Genomic DNA, 23,099 nt, shown 5'->3' with positions numbered 1-23,099 from the left:
AATTATTCTAAAATAAAAGGCTCCATTAACAGGAGCTATTGTGGAAGATAGTAACACAGGGCTGGGCTGAAAAAACAACTAAATTAGTTCTGGTGCATTCAGATTACATGGAATTCTTTTCATTTACAGGTCTACATGAAACAAGGTGTTGTAATTCAGATTCTCCTCGAGTCTCTGGAAATTGTCAGAGGTTGCAGATTCCTCACCATAGGCCCTGATAAAAACTCTTATTTCTATCAGAATGTTTCACTTCTACATAACGTTTATATGGAATCATAGAATCATGGAATGTTTTGGGTTGGAAGGGACCTTTAAGATCATCTAGTTCCAACCCCCTGCTATAGGCAGGGACATCTCCCACTAGACTAGGTTGCTCAAAGCCCCATCCAGCCTGGCCTTGAACACGTCCAGGGAGGGGGGCATCCACAACCTCACTGGGCAACCTGTTCCAGTGTCTCACACCCTCACAGTAATGAATTTCTTCCTAATATCTAGTTTAAATCTACTCTCTTCCAGTTTAAAGCCATTTCCCCATGTCCTGTTGCTACCTGCCCTTATAAAAAGTCCTGCTTCAGCTTTTCTGTAGGCCCTCTTCAGGTACTGGAAGGCCACTATAAGGTCCCCCAGAACCTTCTCTTCTCCAGGCTGAAGAGCCCCAGCTCTCTCAGCCTGTTCTCATAGGGGAGGTGCTCCAGCCTGCTGATCATCTTCGTGGCCTTCCTCTGGACCCACTCCAACAACTCCGTGTCCTTCTTGTGCTGGGGGCTCCAGAAGTGGACAAAGTATTCTAGGTGGGGTATCATGAGAGCAAAGGGGCAGAATCACCTCCCTCAACCTGCTGGTCATGCTTCTCTTGATGCAACCCAGTATACGGTTGGCCTTCTGGGCTGCAAGTGCATACTGCCAGCTCATGTTGAGTCTTATATGAACCAATATCCCCAAATCCTTCTCCCCAGGCCTGCTGAGAAGACTAATATCCATTGGTCTACCTCAATTACTTTATTTAGCTTCTTCCAGCAAAAAAAGAGTGACTATAGAAATGTTTCTGGAAGAGAAAACTTTCAATATTTCCAGAAGTATGTAATGGGCATTAACGCCACTTAATTTCATAGCAGCTAGGCACCACACTTCTCTCAAAGCTTCAGCCTAGGAGCTGAAGAAAAAGGAAGAAAACATTCATGCTGTTAAAGGCAATATTGAAAAGCAAGGAGCTACCAGGATACAAAGCTGGTTTGCAGGTTTAAGTGCTCTTCCAAAACTAGTCTTGAGATAGCTCAAAATTGAAACCCTAAGCTCCTCAGAGAGAAGGAACAACAAGTAAGAAAATGTGCATGTTGGAGGGAAGAACTAATATCATAACTGTCACCTTGGCGGGCATGTGCTTCACGGTACTTGAAGCAGGCAGTGAATGCTTCACTACTATTCAGATAAATTGAGCTGCTAAAAACATTTTCTGCCCATATTTTTTTCCTCACAGCTAAGTGCCTACTCAAAATGATTCACACCTTCGTCTTGCTGGATTTCTGGACAGGTCATTTAGACTTGATAGGCTCAGTTCCCCATCTGTAAAACTGAGATAATGATACTTCTCCACCCAAGAGGAGTGCACTGAGGACAAATGTGTGAGGAATATTTAGAGGCTATGGTGACAGAGTGAGTCCACATGAATTCTTAAGGCAGGAACTTTGTGCTCTCTCTGGAACTAACAAACAAAAACAGCTTTTATGTAGACAGGATACAGAATGAACATGGGCTTGAAAGGCTCAAGGTAGTATGTTTACTACTAAAACACACATTTGCTATTATTTTCTCTGTACTTCCTTCAGGCTATGGTGGCACTACTGAAATAATTATCCTCCTGCCACCTCAATTCAAGGAAGATGACAGGAAGTGGGAGAAATTTTTATTTTCCCTTCTGCCCACCACTAAGTTAAATATTTCTTATTCCTGAGGCGGCTGCTGCAGACTCACCCTTCCTTTCCCAGAAAGAACAGAGGTAAGGAATTTAACCGGGGTAACAGTCACACTACCATGCTTATCAAAAAAGGAGAACTGATGAAGATGCACAAATTCCAGCACATTTTTAAAGAGGTACAAGACGAGAGGTGCAGCTATGAGCACTGCTTTGGAAAGGAGCTTTCCAAAGCTATCACCATCAGAATTTCATTTTCAAAGCCAGTGCTAGCAATCTGCATTCCAAAAGGCACAAACCCAGACAGCGCAAGCAATAGCCTGCTGGGATGTACTGGCTACTTAAAAGTAAAACAACACAAACAAACAAACAAACAACAACAAAAAAAAAAACCCACAAAACACACAAGTAGGCCCTCCTGAACTACGAAGTTTGATTTCGTTCCTCGAAGTCATCTCACCATGCACTCCTTTCACAGATGTCCAGCACTCCTGATACTAACCATCTCCTTTAGCTGCATCTAGCTGTATTCAGGCTGGTTCCTGACACTGATAGTACCTAAACTGCTTGGTAGCAGCAATTTGAGGGCGTTCAGCACATTCATTCTTTCTGCTGGAATTCAGGAAAATTTAACAACATATTGTGCAATGGAAGGAATGTAAACTGTAGCCTATTATCTCTCCTTAAATGACCTATAGCATAATGTATAGTCTACAGACAGCATGGAAGCTGCCACTGAAACAAACCACTGAAGTGTACTGCTGATGTTCATTAGGTGTTTGCCACATATTACTCAGAACAAAAAAGCAGCATGTTCCCTAGAGCTGGGGCAGAGACAACATAACAAGACTCTAGTAAGTATGTTGAATCTGAAGTAGTGGTTACACTTTATTAGATCTGCCAGTAATTCTGTCACTCTGCAGGAGACTCCATCAGAGCATGTGTAACCCAGGATCTCAGTGCTATTAATCCTGCCTAACAAGTGTGAGGTGATAGGTGATGTAACTAAGAAACAAAATCACATACTGCACTCTCCATTTAATAAACACAGAGGAGTTCAGATACCCTCAAGGAAGGAATCTGGAGTCAGCCAATGGATGGCAATGTTATCAACCTGGGCCTGACCCACCAGATTAAGTAATTTCTGCAGAAGCATGGATGATAGTGTGTACACTGACAATACTATGACAAAGATGAGAACTTTTCTCACATATTATAGAAGGAAAATCATAATGAAAATACAGGCACTGTAAAACAGGATAATGGAAAGATCTTAAGGTTTTTTTAACTTGTAGCATTAAATTAATTACCCCATTGATGTTAGCAATCAAATAGAATGAAATCACTACATGAAAAAAAAAAAACAAAGTCATCTATCTTTTGTTTTGCATTTTAATTAGGGTGGTTTAGGAGAAAGGAGTCTCCAAATGTTTCTGACTGGTACTGTTTGAGAGCATTTTTGTATTTCTGGAAAAATAAACTTAAATTTCATTGGAGAAAAATCCTGGAAAATCTTAGAAAGGCTGGATTTCTTTATTCTATTTTCTTCATTCTATGAAGAAAAGAAATAGACTTCACCACTACCTGCTTCCCCTTTATCTAACATACATCACATATAATGTTATCAAATTTTGGAACAAAAAGCTTCAGAAGAGGCTGTCCATCTCTCCAGCATGTTTTTCCATTTTCCTATCAAAACTGTAAGAAAATTAAACAACAACAACAAAACCATTATTCTCAATGTACAAGATACACAGGAAGTGAATAACAACTTCTAAGAGCATTCAGTGAATGCTGACTTCTACATCCACAGCCCTACATGAGACATGATGGGGAGCAGAGTACAGACGATGGTAGGATTCTGTCCAAAAAAATCACAGCTGTGCATGGAGTACAACACCTGCAAGGGCACTGATGGCTAAACAAGAACAAAATAAGCAGGAACTCTATCAGGAAACCATGCCCACTCCAGTACATAGACAGCATAATATCAAATAAAGCGATTCATATATTACATACATCCAGAGGGCTTGGAAGTATTTTGTTACCATGAGGAAGATAGTAATAAAAAAAAAAAAGTTACTGATGGAGCTACTGACACACATCACAGAACTGTGCTTGTAGGCTCTACACAGAACTTGAACAAAAGATAGGGAAAGATTCAAACCTGTGACCAGTTCTCTGATTTCCAAATCTGTAGTCTTGCGGAGTAACCGTACTAATGCTGGAATACCACCACAGTTTTTCAGAGCTATTTTGTTGTCATCATTTGCCTTCCCATACACCAAATTTCTCAAAGCTCCACAGGCACTACGGTGGACTTCTGTCATCCGATGGTCCAATAGGTCCACCAGTAATTGTATCCCACCTTGTCTTCTTATCTGAAACAGGCCAAAATGATAACCATAACATTAGGAAATGAAAACCAGCAGTATATATGATACCTAGTTTAATTAAGCTCTGGCTTATGCAGGGTGTTCTCCAGTAAAGGTACACTGGCAGCCTCACAAATGCACAAATGTAGCAACATTACGCCCATTTGAATTCTCGTATTCATTTTTTTGTGGCAACATAACCATAGAGTGACAAACCTCAACCTCTGTAAAAGCAGCCAAAAGTTAGCCAAAAGTGTTGCCTCTGCAAGATTTCTCAAGGTTCAGCAAGTTTGGCTTGTCAAGGGTTTCTCCTGAACTGGAGAAACATCTTCTGTTTCAGACTGTAATGCAACATAAGTTAGAGAGCACAAGCACTGTAGGAAAAGAACATGAGATAACTGTGCATGAACAAAAAATACACCACAATACTTTACTCAATAAAGTTACTAGGAGCCCTCCGTTTTGCATTTAACTCAGAATGTGAGCAGCTACTACAGCACCTGTGACAATGTTTTAACATCAAGATTGGGAAAAAAAGTCTTGCAAGTGAGATTAAAAAGCAAAGAGGAGGAAGTCTGCAGCAACATAAAGAAAGGTACGATGGACAAATCAAGGGAAATTTGTTCTGTTAATTTAGAAGTTACCTTTAAATCACCTGAAGTGTTTTAAGACAAAAAGTCTTATTCATTCCTAAGCTGGCCTACATAGTAAGTTTTGAACACACTATCTTATATAAACTATCATTCTATCATCAAGTTAAACAAAAATAATTGAATTAAATGATCAAGGATGTCAAAAATATCAAGAACAGCTTATTTCAAAATATTTTGCAACAAATCCAGCTTGAGGGTATTCTGGCATTACTTGCTCTAAAAACAGTAAACAGACCTGCGTCTAATTATGAGACACGAGACTAATGCATAACTAACATGTAAGGAGTACAATGCTTTAATTTCAAGTAAGCTATATAGACATCTCTGTCAAAAGTTTTCTCACTAAGTGCATTGCTGGTGAAAGCTCAAAGCAAGCCAGGAACTTACCTGGCCATTTTACCACCTCTAGTAATATTTTGACTGAGACATTAGAAAGGAGGCAGCTACAGGGTACTTTCAAAACTTCAGGGAAAGGGGAGGTTTTTAGAATCAAAGTTTATGATGACAAAGTTTTGAAATCTTTGTGCTGTTGTTCTTCCATGTGCAAGTGTTCTTGTGAGGCTGTCTGTGGGATTGAGGCTTGAGAAAAGAAAAAGGTTAAACAAACCACATTCAAATGTATTAAGAATTCATGCTACATCTACTAACTTCAAAATATTTAAGTACAACTGATGTGTGGCACTTCATGTACCTGACACAAACATCACTGCAATTAAAGATGGAAAAATGATTCAGCCTTTGAGATTCCAAAATTCAGCTATACCCACTGATCAAATAGTTCTCTCTTTTTCTCTACCTGCTTGTCTGGCATTTTCTTATTTCTGTAACAAGCAACAGAAAGACCTGGTAATGGAGCAGTTTCATCGCTTAAAAGCAATATACTGTATTAAATTATTATAATGTGTATATATTTACAACATGGCTTTGGGCTAACTACCAAAGCAATAGCTACTGTTCAAAGTATAACTTTTATATGAACTAAACTATATTCCCTTAAGTACTCATCAAGTCCAACCTTCTGAGCAGTGTGCTGGTCGCTTGGAAGGCTACAGCAGCCAGCACCACATGGAAGTGCAGAGCTGTGAACAGACACTGGTACAGTCAAGAAAAGCCCATGCTTCTATTGTTCAGAGAAATGCTGACATCCTTCAGTTCAGAAACCAGAAAAAGATATCAAAGAGAAAATGTACTGCAGATCGAAACTTTACCAATGTGAACAGGATGACTTGCAATTACATTCTTTGTTGTGTTCCAAGCCAGGAATAATTAACCAGGTTTATCTGGGAGGAGTTAGGAGGTGGTAATGGTGGGAGGAGTGGAGTGTTTGCTTGTTTTTATAATCTACCGTGATTTAATTCTTGGTCTGAAATACATTTGCTTCTCCTCCTTTACCAGATTTTCAAAATCAAGCATACCACATAAAAATCCACCTACACGACGAAATAGATGACATGTACTGAAAAAATTAGAAACAAAAATTTATGCTTCACTTCTGCAAAAGGTGAACCAACTATGGAGCTTCACACTTTTACCACAGAAACAAGACAGGATCTGGTGGAAAACAGAATGCAGTTAAAAAATACATAAGTTGTTCTGGTATGATTGAGTAATATCAGGAATGACAGAATACAAACATGCCTGCTGATCTTTGTGTTTTAGATTTTTAAAACACAATATGCTGAATGAATATTTTAATTGCTTCACTGGCAAAAATAAAAAAATTATGAATGATGAGAAAAATGAGAAAAAATATGAACTATGCAGCAAAAATCCTTTTTTGCACTACAAATCGTCCAAAGTAGAAAAGGGCTCTGCCAGTGCTCCGAGGCAAGCTGTGCCTTTGCAGTTTTCCCCAAGAGCCTGGCCTTGCTTTGCTCCCAAGGTGCATGCCGTGTTTCATCCACTCTCCAGATCACATCTGTACAATGCTCCCCATTTGTCATCTCCTAGTGACCAGTCAAGTGACATCTCAGGCTCCTTCAGAGTTACTGCTGGGGGTGCTCTCAGTTGACACGTTTTTCCTTCCTCTGCTCCTTTCTAGGTGAAAATGTCTGCTTCTGTCACAGTTAGAAGGTATTTTTGAGCTGTACTGTCTCTTTTCAGTTGTGGTAACTCACAGCTCAGTAGTGTTCACCTCCCAGGAATATGAAGTTGTCAGCGGACTGAAGTCATTCAAAGATACTTTCTTAAAAGCAAGGACATTAAATATTCATCTAGAATGCATTTCCATCAAGAAAAAATATGGGCAGTACAACAAAAATGAAACTGATGTCATGTAACACTTCACCTAACCTGCCAAATTTTCGTAAATTCTACTGAAGAAAGAACCTATTGGTACATGGGAAAGATAAACATTTTTCAAACTTCCCTTGAATTTCCAAACTCTCATACTTGGCAAAGTAGCCACTGTCACACGTACAGCAGTGCAGCTGATTCTTCAGAATTGGGACCTCAGTTATTGATGCTTTCCTCTACCTGTGCTATTGCGTTGCTTTGTTTTTGCTTTTCCAATAGCTAATTACTCCCTAGAAGTCTCACCATGTCTTTGTATTTCCATCACTTACTATATAGCTAATTAATGCTGTATTCTTCAGCAGACTGAACTATGCCTCACAAATTATGAGATGACTGTTAATAGAACCTATTCACATCTGGGGAAACTGAGGCAAAGAAAATGAAATCATTTCTTCAAGTTCTTTATGGAGTTACAGCTGCGGCCCAGAGAAGAATTCTGACCTACTGAGTTTCTTGGGGCAGATTCCAAGCGGAGAGAAATTGCCATGGCTCAAATGAACTCAACAGAGCTACTGCCAAATGTCTTTGCCAAGAATACGCAGATGGGTGGACAAGCAGCAATTACATCAGTGGAGCATCAAATCCCACCCCCCTAAAGGACTTTGGATAGATTCTTCTGTCTCTCTCCTGTCTTTCTGTGGAGAGAATCATTCTTAATGTAGTACCTATTGATACATTAGTAACTACTGTTGCGCTGCACCTAGGAGAAAAATAAAACAGAATATAGCAGCCTGTGCTTGCCTACTGTGACCAAATAATCAGCATACTATCATGTTTTCAGAGAATACAGGAGAAAAAACTGTTCTCACACAGCTCAGTTCCAGAGTAGTCAGTAGTGAAGCCAAAAGAATTACTCTCATGTTCTGCAGCACAACTGAGTTCAGCCATTCACATCATAAAGTTCATTCTCCCTTGAATATATTGTCCCCTTTTCACCCTGTCAAGACGATCAGACAAGAAGTAATAAAAATGTTGGGTGAATCTCTGTTACAGTATTTCTCAAATGCCTCTTCTAATCCCAGTACACCTCGTTTCTGAATGCAGTTCCCTTTTTTCTCCTTACAAATATTTTCTGTATTTCTTCATAAAATGATGGTAGGTAGTTGTTAATAAATACAAGGGGTTGCATCCTTTGCCCATGGCATAACAGAGTGTATGACAGTTCATAGCAGAGATCAGAAATCTCATCATCCACAGGTCTGAATTGAATCTGCTTTCCTAATAACCACTAAGTGTAAATCCACACTGATCAAAACAAAATTGGAAAGAATGGAGATACCATGACATTTTTCAAGAATTTTTTTTCCATGTAATAAGGTACAAAGCAGTTTTCCTCAAATGAATACTATTCTTCTTCTTTTTTTTTTCTCTCTTCCAGGAAGATTTTAAACTTTGCTTCTAAAGTTGGGCCTCCATTAATGTTAATATTTGCTGATCAGAAGCACTTGATCAGGTCAGGTCAAGTCACATTCTGCCAGTACTCAGACACACAGAAGAAGAAAAGATGCCAAGCTTTCTGATTCACAGGCAGATCTGTCTAATTAATGTCAGCGTGATACATCAGAGTCTTCTCCGCTGGCCTCATATACAGTTTGCTTTTCCAATGCATCTGATAACATATTTGTATCCACACTATGCAGACATAAGGTGAATTTGGACTTGAGATGTGGTTGATGCCCCACCCCTCGAGACTTTCAAGGTGAGGCTGGATCAGGCCCTGGGCAACTTGATCTAGCTGTGGTGTCCCTGTTCACTGCAGGGGAGTTGGACTAGATGGCCTTTAGAGGTCCCTTCCAACTCAAATGATTCTATGATAGTATGATTCTGTGTGTTCAGACCTTTGCTGGAGGTAGTGAAGTTACCTATGTTCCTAAGTCGGATAATCTGGATGTCTTATGGGAAGAGCTTTTGAGAAATGTAATTTATAAGTTTCAAGTCTGACTGTTAATCAGTGGATGTTGCTTCAGAGGTCAAGAAGCCATGAACAGTTCAGAGTGTTGTTTACCGCAACAAATTTTCCATGACAGTGGACTGTTGGATATTTAATCTATCAGGAGACACATGTGACCAGCCTGAAGCATATGCACTAGTAAAAACAAGTCAATGATACATTGATAATATGCCTGAATCAATACAGATTCCCTTGATGACTGCATGATTTTAGCATGTGAACTACTTGACAGCTTGCTTTCCTAATTGGATATGTAAGATTACATTTTCAGCCTTGTATCACATTCACTGAAGAACATAAACAAGAAAAATCTTCAGTTGACTCCTTAACCTAATCTAATGGAGAAGTGTCCATCTTATGCAATGCCATAACCTGTCCTGCTCCATTTACAAGCAGCAGATGGAGTTCAGTCCTGATAACTACAAACACCACTAATACCAATTCCGCAGTCAGGAGGAGGTAGCTCATGTGGCATTTAAGTAGTCCTCTTACGAAGGATATACTAGAGTCAGTGGATCAAACAAAGAGCTATATTAAAAAAAATATCCAGAGATGTCCCCCTATGTGTGTTAGCTCCCTTTGGGGAGGATGACTGCACCTATAGCTTACAGCATCCTCTTCCTGCTCCTCTTTATGCTGGTTAAATATTGCCTTTATTCAGAGTCCACTCTGGGTCAAAGAATATTTTCTAAATGACTGTGACTGACAGAAGGACAATTTATGAACACCTAAGGGAAAAGGAAAAAAAAGTATTGTAGGAAATTTGCAGCCTTCTTAATTTCCTAGTTATTTTTTGTGATAAATACATGCCAAATCTTGTATAAATCATAACACGGCTTGAAAATGAATTATTGTCAGGTATAAGCAGTAACAGCATTACAGTCCATGACCTTAATTGACAAAACATGCTACCTGTCACTGATTCGGCACAGAATCCATGCTGTTCCTCCAGGCTCTCTATTTCAAGTCTAACAATTGAATGTGAAAACTCTACTGGCTTGCTTCCCTGGGGAAAGGGAAGGTCTGCCCTAAAAGTGAAGATAACCAAGACTGTCAGCTTGAGCAGAATGCATGCTTTTATAGGTGAGTCATCTTTCCTCATATCAAGGCATCAGAACACCAGCCCTTGAATCTGGCTGTTGATTATGGCGCTGTAACAGCAGAAGCAAAGCCAAAGCACAAAGGAGTTAGGTGTTTTCAGTATTACTATTGTGTAAAAAAAATAAATTAAAAAAAAAAGCTTCAAATTTTAACCAGTTTGGCCAAAAAACAGTTAGATAACAAAGCATTCCAACACAGCCTAAAAATAATGCCATGGTAGAAACCAAAACACCCTTTCTTTTCTGTTTATACTCAGCACATGGGTATCTGAGATATATTTCACATTTACCAGTAATAAAACTGGAACTGTATTGAATTTTGACGGCCATGCCTCACAAAGTAAAATATAATGGAAAGAGAGGTGGATTAAGAATAAGTGACAAAAATTATTATAGGCTAACAGAGTGATAAAGTGTGTTTGTAATATATTACAATCCCTTCTTCCCAACAAGATGTTAAGCGTTTGGCCATTAACAGCTTCACAGCCCTAATGCAAAGATGAATTCATGGCTAAATGTTTACTTTCAGCATTTTTCTTAACAATTTGATTAACTCTTCATCCAAGCGAGGTGGAAAACATCTATCATGCCTTTTGATACATCACAGATACCGATCATCCACTTAATTGACATAACACAATGCATCATCCACCACTTACTCAGTGACATTTCCACTATTAAGAAAGCATGTTTCAATATATCAAAATGTAACTGTTTAAATATGCAAAATTATTTGCAATGCCACTGTGTGTATGCAACAATCAACGTACAATTGACTGTTAGCACAAGTAATGGTATATATACAATAGATCCCAAATTAAAAATGAAGTTAATTTGAAGACTGGTTCTTGAAATTTTTAGTAGTAATTCATTTAAACGTACTTAGATGCTGGAAGAGGCTTTCTAGCTAGCAAAATAACTGCTTATGATTTCACAGACAAATGGATTGCCAGCAATTCTGTTCCATGGATGAGAGAAAGCAGAATCAAATGCCAAAGAGCATTTTTAAACAGTGACTGGCAGCACAGCGTTTGGGACATTCCTCGACTACAAGCAGTTAAGGAAATTGGTGCTTCCTTTCAGACCAGTCCAAGAAGCCAATGCTTGCACAGCAACTTGATGACACCCATAAAAATATTACATACCTAGATTTTCCCACTCCATTAGTCATTCCCATTATGTATTTTTGCCCTTTTTATACTATTACAACAACTTTCATATAAGCAGAAAAAAACACTTAAATGTGTGGTTTTGGAAGGCAGGTGGCCTCATTGCTAATTCGTGTCCGGACTTTTCAGAAGGTTGATTCATAAAAATTAATGGGTTTGAATGAAAGAAAAATCTCCAAAGCAGGATAAGGGAATGATATTTAGGACAATAAGTCTCTTACGAGAGATATACCGGTTTAGACTTTAATTTCTCTCCACTACTTCTTAAAAGCCTCTGGAGCAGCGGGTAGACAATACAAAATCCTTACACTGCAAACACACATGAGATTTATTACAGACCAATTTACCTGTAACATCATAGAACAATTTAGTCTCATTAGCAAAGTAATTTGCTACAAGTTTAAAAAAGTGCTGAGCAATTTCATCCTAAAATAAAGTGGAATGTTATGCAAATTGCTGCATTAGCTCAGAAGTCTGATTTGGTTAAGGAACCTAAAACAGGGCTTGGATCTAGGTCCCATTTAAAAACAGTTTTGCAGAACTGCCATTGAGGACTTGTTTGATCAAATGGTGACATAAAGCTGTGAGCAGGCATAATTTAAATAAATTCAGCCACTAGTACATATATGGTGTTCTGCTTTAAGTCAAATAAGAATTGTTCTCTGCATGCTAACTGCAGCACATTAAAAAGGAAGGGAATTACTTTTCCGTGCATGAAGAAATCATGCAGTTATTTGAAGGAATGGCTATGTGATACATGAGAACTCAAAGCACGGGGTCAATATTCAGAAGCTTTCCATTTGGGAGTGGATACTCCACACTGGTTACTCTGAATGTAATGCCTACTATTTACTTCCATGGAAACTACAACAAAGAGCACAAGAACACTATTTGATAGAGCAAATTCTCAGCTATAAAACACTGTTTTTCAATACATCAACCACTATTAGCTGTGCATTTTCGCCAGCTATGAACAAGAGCCTGCATGCTGCACTCGTAAAAATCTGCACCCTTGGAGGTGACCACTGTGATTGTCATCACTGCTGAAATGCACCAACCGCCGCCTCACTGTGCTCACACCCACTAACAGTCTTCAAGAATGTTCAGCAAGCATCAATGAACGTCAGTTTTTCCTGCACAGAGGAATTCGATGACACACCTTTGCTCCAACTGCACTCCCATGTAAGATGCCATTCTGTCAGCCTGTCCCTCTGCTGCCATCTGTCACATGGCAACAAAATGGAATGGAATATAAGCGGGAAGGTTCAACCTCTACTGCCATACTGGCCCTCATCTTTCTGTTACCAAGTATAAATTTGCTTATCCCTGTGTCCCTTCAGTGACTTCTTTAAATTCTGCAATCTATGCGTGGGGTTAACAAAGACTGAAAAACATGCTCCAACAGAAGGAGACTCAAAATCTTGTTCTAAAATTGCCCTGAGATGGTATGAATAAAGATGCTGCTCAGTCAGTAAGCCTTAATGTATTCTGTGCTGCGATGCAGTTTGTTTTTCACCCTCAGTAGGAGGGCTGTGCCTATTATAAATCACGGTTTTAGCAGGATTTAATTTTTACAACTAAGAAAAATCTACGGCTAGGCACAAGTTAAGTATAGTAATGTAGTTTACCCTGCTACTCATAAAACCAAATAATTTGTATGCCTACACAAGCATCCTATTCTAAAACTAAACATCAAGCATTAATGGGATCATTCAAATAACACTCCAAACTGCAGGCACAGAGCTGACCTAACATGCTTATCTGAATGCGAAGGCATCAGGAATATGATTTTCAAGTCCTCTCTCAAAAACAGCATCTCCTGAAAGAAACAGATCCATAATGACTTGCATTAAACAAATTTCTCAGCTTTTGAGTCACTGGAGGTGTGATTCAAACACACACATATTAGAAATGATAAGTACAATTCAATGCTTCCAGAAGGTACTGTAATTAATTGCTTTATATTTGTGGTCTCCCCTTTTTAAAACAGTCAAAAAAGGCACAGTATTAAAGAACGTTCATCAGTGTGCATTCCACAGATAATGCAACAGCAATATCAATTTAGGATGCAAAAGTCATAAGCATTACTCAAGCAGTGATCCAGCACTGTCTGAAGTTAAATGAAAAAATGAGGATTAATGCCAAGGGTTTGGATCATTTACTCTCTTGTATTAGAAAGGAATTAATAATCTTTTTGAGTATGAATGATTACATTTATTCTTGGGGAGAAAATATCTTCATACACACTTCACTTAAGAACATCCTGTTACTCTTATGATCAAATTCCTAGTGAAGATAAACAAGATAGTGCACACTTTTCTTTACATAAAAGAATAAGTTCTTTACACAAAAGCAGTAGGTCAGTAGTTCAGATATTCTAAAAAATAGCATCAGAGGTCGTCAGTGTAATGTCAGCTGAAAATTTATGAAGTGGCAATTAACTACATTCAGTTAAGCATACTGCTAGTGGGATTTATTCAATCTACACAGAAATATGATCAAAGAACAGTGGTCACAAATAAGACCACAGATAATTCCTTTGTGTGTGTGTGTGTGTGTGATCTAAGCCCAAACAATGTTATCTGACATTTCAAATTTAATTGGAAATTCAAAAAGACACTTCTTTGACTCATGCTGTAGCTATCCCAGACAGTTTACTTCACAGAATAAACAACAAACCATTTCTTCTAGGATTAAAAATAAATTTAGAATTTATTCAATCAAGTATCATACTGCTACCTGAAAACCTCTGCTCCCAAGACTTCCTTTATTGCAACCTAAACAAGAAGCATTATCTTCTTTTAACTGATGCACTATTTTCCAAAGAGTCTCTCAGTCACATGAAAATTTTCTGTGAGATAAAGTGGGAGGCAGCTACTGTCTCAAGCTAATTAACTCATTCTCACAACATGTCTCCTTGGTATGTACTCCTGATGTGTAGGAACTTGGACAAGTAAAATTGCCTTATTTGTCTAAGGACACAAAGAAAAGCTGCACTACATACTCTTTCTTCCATTTCCCAATTAATGTTACTATTATAAGCAGAAGAAAAGTCAACAGAAGCACATATGTCTGCCTCATGCATTATGGATTTTATAATACCCAAGTTCAATATGCAGGATTATATATATACACATACACGCACACATACACACTCGTACTGTTTTTTTCTTTTGTCTTTGACAGGTTCTCTTTTCCTTCTCTGACCACAGCGTTCTTCTAACACCCTGTACACATGGCGTTGGGCATTTCTTTCACTTATGGAAGAAAATATCTCTGTGTCTTTGTTGAGATGGCTTTGGAAACAAGTTTGTGAGTTGTAGCAATTTTTCAGTTGGTCTTGGAGTCTTCGATATAAGAACAGCAAAGTAGTAGCTTCAAAACAAAAACCAACTCCAAAACTATAATACTTTTGATGTGGCATACATATTACATCCCCTTCTTTAAGGGCTTTGCTTGGCTAACCACATACCAGTGATACGCCCAGGGACGTGCCCAGATTGATCCATCACTGCTGGTGACGCAGATGGGCATCATTTCCCACCTGCTCTTCAACAGCTACAGTGGCAGCTCAGACTTACAGGTCTGATTTGGACCTGTTGTGTCATTTATTGTTATGTGTGAATTATTTCTTTTTATGTGTTAAATGATCCCTAGAGTTGGTATTACAATTAATTTTTATACAGTTGAGTATGCAGGAACAAACTGCATTTCTTTGTGAAACTAGAAAAGTTATTATCTTCCAAATAACTTTTCAAACCATAGCTCACAGATCTAACACATTTCCTTATCTGCCTGAACCAAGGTCTGTACAAGATAACACCAACAGTAAAAATGTCAGCCTTTTATCAGTCAAGAAGTACTTTTCTGAGATGAGGAGAGGGGAAGAATCTGGTCCACAATCAGTACAAAATGTACAGCAGTGCTCCAGGCTTCTGAAATGGATAATGTTTATGTCTTATTTACAGTTCTTTTGGTTTGCTTTTATTTATTACATGGCACAAGTCTAACTCTTCTCTGAGTTATATCAGTGTAAATCTATAAGAGCAGGCCTGACTCCAGTAGCACTGCTGTAAGTTTACTTTGGGATTAACTAAAAGAATCACTGGTTCCAGTGCCTTCAACAGTTTTTATGCAGTGGCCAGGTAGATAGGTAGTCATTTTAGCTTTAGAGCCTTAGGTGCCCTCATGACTCTACAAAACTGCTTTCTGCTGTAGCTACCCTCTAGCTAGGTAGCTAGGTAACAGCCATCTCTCTAACTCTAAATACATTTTGATGATCATCTGATGGCCTCTACATTAGATGTTTCATTTAGTGTAGCTTTTCTATCAGGACTACCATTCGTATTATTGAAATTGTTTTGCTGCCAACCTTTTTACTACAGGTATCTCAAGAAAGCATCAAATTACATATATTGATATTGATCTCCATTATTTTATTTCTATACATAGTCTTACCTTGGCATGATGGATGATGAGAATAGTAATAAAAAAATATGCTCTACAATAGGAAAGTAATCTCCATTCATACACTGGCCTCATAAATCATAGAAGCAATTTCCAGAAGAGCTACGTATAGAAAGAAATCAGACCATACGCTACAACATCATACTGCTTTGAAAAGCTGCAGATGTATTCAGCACCCATTCAAATTGTGGGAACACATATTACTTATGTCAAAAGACACTTTCTTTCAACCTTTCCTTCCCTACTGCCTAATATTTCCAAATAAAAAAGATGCAGCTTTTACAAATGTTTTAATGCAACCAGGACATTTTTCCCAGGCCACTGGAGAGAGATTCATGAAACAGTGCAATGTTCTTCCTGCACCTGCTGCACACCATAGGAAGTAGCATGAAGGCATTCATCTTATGTACACAATACTGATTTTTTTTTCTCTCATCCTAATGGCATGAAAAGCATTATCACCAGATGTTCACATTTAAATTTTCTGGATAATTGAATTTATTGCCTAAAATTCTCTTATGTATGGTTGCGTATTCAGAGGCAAACTCTGGCTGTGCAGTGCTGAAGAGGACAGAAACCTTTAGCCAGGCTTTTCTCCTGCTGAGCAGACAATGACAAAATGAATGTTACACAGCCCAGACAAACTGGAGGGCTAGGCAGGTTTCTCCCTTCTGCCCACTAGAAGACTGGCATCAGACCCCTAAATGCCAGCAGAAGAAAGGCCAAAGCAGCATTGCAAAGATGCTCACACCCCTGTTAATAGCTGGCTGTTAACATAAACAGCAGAGCAGGCACTTCAGACAACAACGAACAGCCATTATCCACATGAAGTTGCTGATAATTCAGAAACTGATTGTGGCTTGCTTTGGCTTTAAATAGTTGTGGCTAAGGAAAAGATACCTTGAAGAGGCATTTCTGGGAAAAGTGGGCAAAACTTTGTCCATCTGGTGTTCTCTGGAGAGGGAATAATGGTGCAGCGTATGGGGAGGAACAGGAGAGCAGAGTAATGCGGTGTGAGAGGTAAAGACACAGAGATGTTCTCAATATCAAGCCCATCATTTTGCAAAGCAGTAATGTCTTCAGTCACTCTGTAAATTCCTTTGATTCTGCCTCTTTGTGACATGAGAATGATGTAATCGTACAAAATGACTGAAAACAACAGGAAGGCAGTGCGCAAAATGTCTAAATTTTGCCTATGTAGCATTAACTCAGAAAAAAATGACTAGATTTTCAGTTACATGTATGAAATCACACATGCCTGTTTATTTACTTCCAAAACCATGTCACTGCACTGGATGGATGCTTGATTCCAAGTTGAGGCTATTTTGCAAAAGGAATAGCTTCAAAACGTGAATGCAACAAAGCCAAAGCATTAATCAAGGTTCTTATCAGTGCAGAGGAGAATAAGGACAGAACTCACTACTCTGATACCATTTTTGCAGAGCAGTATTTGACCCACATCCTAGCGCTTCTATTTTCTGTTTTAACCAGATGTTACTCCATCGGGGCTTGCCTTTAACTTGTTTCTTTAAACACCCGCAATATTTTCCCAATCATACCAAGTGAAATAAGCCAGGTACACAGTAAATTGTTGTTATCATTCAGGGAGAGTCTCCTGACAACAAAATCATAGTTAAAAGACCACTGAGGGACCCTGGAGTGTAAAGTGTTGCTCCTTCTGTGATACAGAAAGTACAGAATGAGGACACGCATCGCAGCACTCAGTGACATTCATTAATGTTTGGTCAAATTACATGTAAAGACAGTGCACAAAACAAAGGTATGCACTCTATTGTCAAAATAGATGAATATTATAAAATGGTAGCGCATAAATTAACTGGTAACACGGAACAGAGAAATGCATTCAGAAATGCGTTCAGAAATGGTTTTTAAAAGAAGATGATCCACTGAAGATTTAATTTTCTCATAGAAGGTGGGCTCAAGCATTTTTTAAAATGAAAAGTGAAAAGGCCTGCTGCTTTCGAGTTAACTGCGTTTCTGCAATTTACGAGCACAATAAAGCAAATTTACAAACAAGAAGAACAGACTGACGTATTCTGATAAATATTGTTTAGTGACTCAGGTGAACTCAGCAGTGCACTTTAGATTGGGAGATAATAACTAGAATACATAGCAGATAGTAGACACCTCAAACAAGTGCTACAGCCACTAAAATTCTATAAACTGTATTCTCTTGTACACACGTCAATAAAGATGGGTGTGAAATACAGAAATCGTTGTTATTCTCTGGGGCAACAGGCCATTTAGACCTACTTTCCTTGACAGCGAAATACATCTTAAGCTACTGACTGCTGGAATAAATAAAACGGAAAGGAGCTGTCTCCCTTGGGCAACTTTCCAATGCCTGAAGCAGCCCCATAAGAGAAACACCTCAGAGCCCTATGACAGGGGTGCGGGAGAAGCCACTCGCATGCCACTGCTCAGCCAGGGCACAGTTCTGCTCTCATAGGCGGCTGTGCCAAAGGGAAGGATGTGACATTTTGGTACCATTGGAATAATTCACAAAAGTACCCAGAATGAAAGCCAAGTGGGAAAACCGTCACAGAAGTTTTAAGCCTGAAACCGCAGTGGTGTTCATCTCAGTGGTTTGCTGCCAACAAACCACCTTGGGAATAATAATAATAAAAAAAATAGAGCAGAATAAAATTATCATCCTCAATTTATAGAAGAGCTAATGGTAATAGTGCTAAAATGGACCTCAGCCATGAGCCTTAGTTATATGCATTCACTGTAAACCAAATTATTTCAGATATACTCTGGTATACATGCATTACTTCATCTGCTCATCACTTATGAAGTATTAATTCACCTACTCATCTCTCATACTTTCCCTATCCTTGTCTTCCATCTCTAGCTATAAAGGATCTTTTTTTTTTTTTTTTTTTTTTTTTTTTTTTTTTTGTGCGGCAGCACAACTCAGAGGAACAGACTAGAATTGAGACAATGGTATGCTAAAATAATAGATACTCAAACCGATCAAATTAACTTCTCATCATATTTTTGTTGTTGTTGTTATAATTCCCCTGGTTGACTCTCAGTAAGTTTGCAGATGACACCAAGCTGGCTGGAAGTGTCGATCTGCCTGGGGGTAGCGAGGCCCTACAGAGGGATCTGGACAGGCTGGATAGCTGGGCTGAAGCCAATGGGATGGGATTCAACAAGACCAAATGCCGGGTCCTGCACTTTGGCCACAGCAATCCCAGGCAACGCTACAGGCTTGGGGCACAGTGGATGGAAGAATGTGTAGAGGAAATGGACCTGGGGGTATTGATTAGTGCTCGACTGAACATGAGCCAGCAGTGTGCGCAGGTGGCCAAGAGGGCCAACGGTATCCTGGATTGTACCAGAAATAGTGTGGCCAGCAGGAACAGGGAAGTAATTGTCCCCCTGCACTCAGCACTGGTGAGGCTGCACTTTGAGTACTGTGTCCAGTTTTGGGCCCCTCGCTGTAAGAAAGACATTGAGGCCCTGGAGCGTGTCCAGAGAAGGGAAACAAAACTGGTGAGGGGTCTGGAGCACAGGCCTTTTGAGGAGCGGCTGAAGGAGCTGGGATTGTTCAGTGTAGAGAAGAGGAGGCTCAGGGGAGACCTTATTGCTCTCTATAACTACCTGAAGGGAGGTTGTACTGAGCTGGGGGTCAGCCTCTTCTCTTATGTGACTAGTGATAGGACTAGAGGGAATGGCTTCAAGCTGCACCAGGGGAGGTTCAGGCTGGACGTTAGGAAATACTACTTCTCTGAAAGGGTGGTCAGGCACTGGAATGGGCTGCCCAGAGAGGTGGTGGAGTCACCAACCCTAGAGGCGTTCAAGGAACGTTTGGACATTGTGTTGAGGGACATGGTTTAGTGAGAACTGTTGGTGATGGGTGGATGGTTGGACAGATCCTGTGGGACTTTTTCAACCTTGGTGATTCTATGATTCTATGATTTTACACTTTGCAGCTACTGTCCATGTAAGATATATGCAGTATGTTATGAAAGTACTGTAGCACCATAAGTAAGTACTATGGCTCCCGTTAGTTGAAAGACAGCCTACATGTGCCAAAGGCTTCCCTGCAAAAATAAAGTTAAAAAGATAAATAAGTATAGAAACAGCAATACCAAAGAATAAATATCTTGAATACAGTGAAGAAATACTCATAAGGGTATATTTAAAAGTTGCTCAAATCTTTGAAGAGGAGACTCTGTGGTGCTGTTGATGGTTGCTCATGGGCATGGCGCCTTACTGTCTTTCAGGACAAAATTGTAGCCCTGAATGAAAAGATGCTGCTGGTGGAATGTCTTGTTGAAAAAAAAAGACTATTCAAAAATGCAAACCAAGGAAGTTTCTTAAAGCCAAATCAAAGGCAAAGGAGGTAATTTCCAAAATTACTTGGAGAGTTAAAAAAAAAAAAAAGAACATTCTGTATATGGATATTTTAATTTTAAAAACAAACTATACTGCAAAACTTCACAGGATCTCACAAGATCTATTGATTAACTTTCTGAAAAACAGACTAAAGATAAAGAAGAACCAGAAAGTTATCTAGAAAAATCATCAGCAATCAAGCATTACAAAAAAACCTTTTAAACTCACAGAAAGATTGTTTCTGGGTGCTTCACTAGGTGCTTCTTTGTTTGACAACAGCAACTCACACCAGTAAAAGCTAAGCAGAAAGTGTATTTGAAGGGCATTTTTGGAAATTTACTTGCACAGGTGAAAATGACTGCCCAAAGTGATGGGAGTTAGGTGCAAAGTGTATTGCATGTGCAAATCTACCTGGACTTGTGCAAAGTGTTTGACGCTGTCCCACACAACATCCTGGTCACCAAATTGGAAAAAAAAAAAAAAAAAAAGGATTTGATGGATGGACCACTCACTGGATAAGGAATTGGCTGGATGGTCACAAGAGTTGTGGTTAACAGCTCAGTGTCCAAGTGGAGACTGGTGATGAGTGGTGTTTTTCAGGGAGGTTGGAACCAGGTGATCTTAAAGGTCCCCTCCAGCACAAATCAGTCTGTTATTCTATGATTCTATGAGAAGTATGAATGTGTCAGCACTTATATTGAAAACAACTCTCAGCAAAATGTTTTAGAGTCTCTTGCAACTTTTTATTACTTTTCAGTATGGCCTTTGAGATACTATTTTCATTTAAATTAAACACCATGTCTCCACCATCGTCCATCCAGAGATTAAAGGAGTTTACATAGCATCTCTAATGGAAACCTGACAGTATCATCACTGGACAAGTCAAATTCCAGTCTTTAATTGAAGAGACCTCAGGGGAAAAAAGGCAGAGGAGGATTACTGGAAGGCAAAAACAAATCACACATGAAAAAAACATACTATTTGTTTCCCTGGGACTCCTTAAGAAAACAGGAAATTTTGCAGAATAATATAGAAATAAACTCCAGATATCATCTAAGGACATTAAAAGTACCTCAGACATCTCTTCTAGATCCTTTGAATGCTGTATGGAGTGAAGAATTCTGTCAGTGTTAGCTAGCAAGTTTAAAAGTCATATCGTATGGACCATTTGGCCATCCCACCATAACTGTACATGCACTATTACGTGGGACAAAGCCCTTCTAGAGAAAGGCACATAGAGAGACCTTGACAATCATGGATCTAGTGGTACCATAGGTGATATCAAAGGCACTACAACACTGCAATTAGGTGAACTACACAGATATATAGGAGATAAGAAAATATACCCTGGAAGACACTGAATAAGTTCTTCTTGTTGTGTTTATGTTCAGCTTGCGTTTCAATCAAATGGGCTATCACGTAGAGAATAAAAAAATATATATTTATCAAACCCTTGCAAACAATAATCAACAGCAACATTAGCGTAAAAATAATGAGGATTTACAAGTTTATGCAAACTAAATGATGTGAAAGAAAAGTGGTGCCTGGTTGAAAAGATTCTGGGCATATTCTGAAGAACTCACAGAAGATTTAGAAACATTTTTCAGATTAATGACAAGATGAACATGAATCATGGTTTTGAACAAAAGGGAAAAATGAACACTTTCAACATGAAGTCACTCAGTTTTCCAACTCCATGTAGTAACAGCTAGATTGCTACTTCTAATATGGTGTGAAGTGAATACACAAGATAAAGAGGAAACTGTCCAACACAGCAAGATTTATTAAGGATTCAAGGGAAGGCTTCAGGCAGGACAGTTCAGCTGTTTTTTACTTGGCATCTTCGCACAATTTTCCTTAGATAAGAACTTACAAGTGCTGTGGCTTTGATGGCTGAAATTAATTTCGTAGCTTGCAGAAAGGAGTCACTGGTGCCAAAAACCCCGAGTGACCTGTTACACCTTTGCAGCTGATGGCAGGTTGCCACTTTCCATGAGAGCAAAATGGTGCTGGAGTGTGAAACTGCACAAATCAATCCTTTTATATGGTGACCTCATACAAAGGAGTAAGCTGTCATTACAGGAAGAAAAATTGCAGTAGAAGAATGAATCCTGTGTTTAATAGAATGTGCTCTTTTAAAGAAATGTTCTCTGCTGACTGTTTTTAAATGCTTCTCTCTTCCTATATCCCACGTTTGTTCCTTTTTGGCATCCAGGGCTAGCTACTCTGGCTCTGCACACAGTCTCACCATTGTTGGTGTGAAAGGAGAAAATGCTATGAGAAAGACCCTTCCTGTATTCTTGCCTGACCAACTCTGCATTTGCCTTCAAATATCTGATCAAAACTGCTTTCCTCCTTTCCTTTTGTCTTCTAGTTGCATTTCTTCACTGCTATCAATGAAAGCCTAATTTATGTAATAAATCTCTAAAGTATTCTGAAATTCTGAATTTCATAATTGTACCCACATAATTATAATATACAATGAGCTTCCTCACAATATTCACAATCTTTAGCTTTCTGCCTTCCTATATCTCCTTTCACACAACTAGGACTGGTGGCTGGTCAACAGGAGAAGGAAAATCAAGCTATTGGACAGTAGCACAAATAATCAAAGTTCTTCAATGACTGTTGCACCACTTAAGCAGCAAGCACTGGGTATACAATTAGAACTCTTGAAGTGCTATGGACAACAGTTGCAGTGATTGCCTACCAAAGAGCAATACTTCAGCAGGTTCAGAAGCAGCATGAGGATAAAATTCAGGTAAGCCCATCAGCTGCAATTGTGCTTTTAAATAAAGACTGGCACTGA

The 23,099-nt window shown here is 39.0% G+C and overlaps 2 protein-coding genes across 10 annotated transcripts in view; one reads left to right on the top strand and one right to left on the bottom strand.

Annotated features, from left to right (window-relative positions):
* The window catches only part of CTNND2 (catenin delta 2), a 623,362-nt gene that overhangs the window by 133,737 nt on the left and 466,526 nt on the right, over positions 1 to 23,099 (bottom strand). For all 9 annotated transcript variants that reach the window (XR_001465252.4, XM_040695591.2, XM_015282257.4 and 6 more), the window contains one exon: positions 4,080 to 4,293. Coding sequence is in view for 8 of the 9 variants with exons in the window: in XM_040695591.2 (XP_040551525.1) it covers positions 4,080 to 4,293 (214 nt within the window). In the remaining variant the exon portion in view is untranslated. The remainder of the gene's footprint in view (positions 1 to 4,079; positions 4,294 to 23,099) is intronic.
* On the top strand, positions 18,851 to 20,352 carry LOC112531790. The gene has a single exon (XM_040695594.2). The coding sequence runs from the start codon at positions 19,091 to 19,093 to the stop codon at positions 19,787 to 19,789; it is 699 nt and encodes a 232-aa protein (XP_040551528.1). The 5' UTR covers positions 18,851 to 19,090; the 3' UTR covers positions 19,790 to 20,352.

Source organism: Gallus gallus, chromosome 2 (assembly GCF_016699485.2).
Source record: "Gallus gallus isolate bGalGal1 chromosome 2, bGalGal1.mat.broiler.GRCg7b, whole genome shotgun sequence".
Taxonomy (NCBI): domain Eukaryota; kingdom Metazoa; phylum Chordata; class Aves; order Galliformes; family Phasianidae; genus Gallus; species Gallus gallus.
The sequence above is the reverse complement of the archived record's forward strand: the minus strand, read 5'-3'. Positions and strand labels throughout refer to the sequence as shown.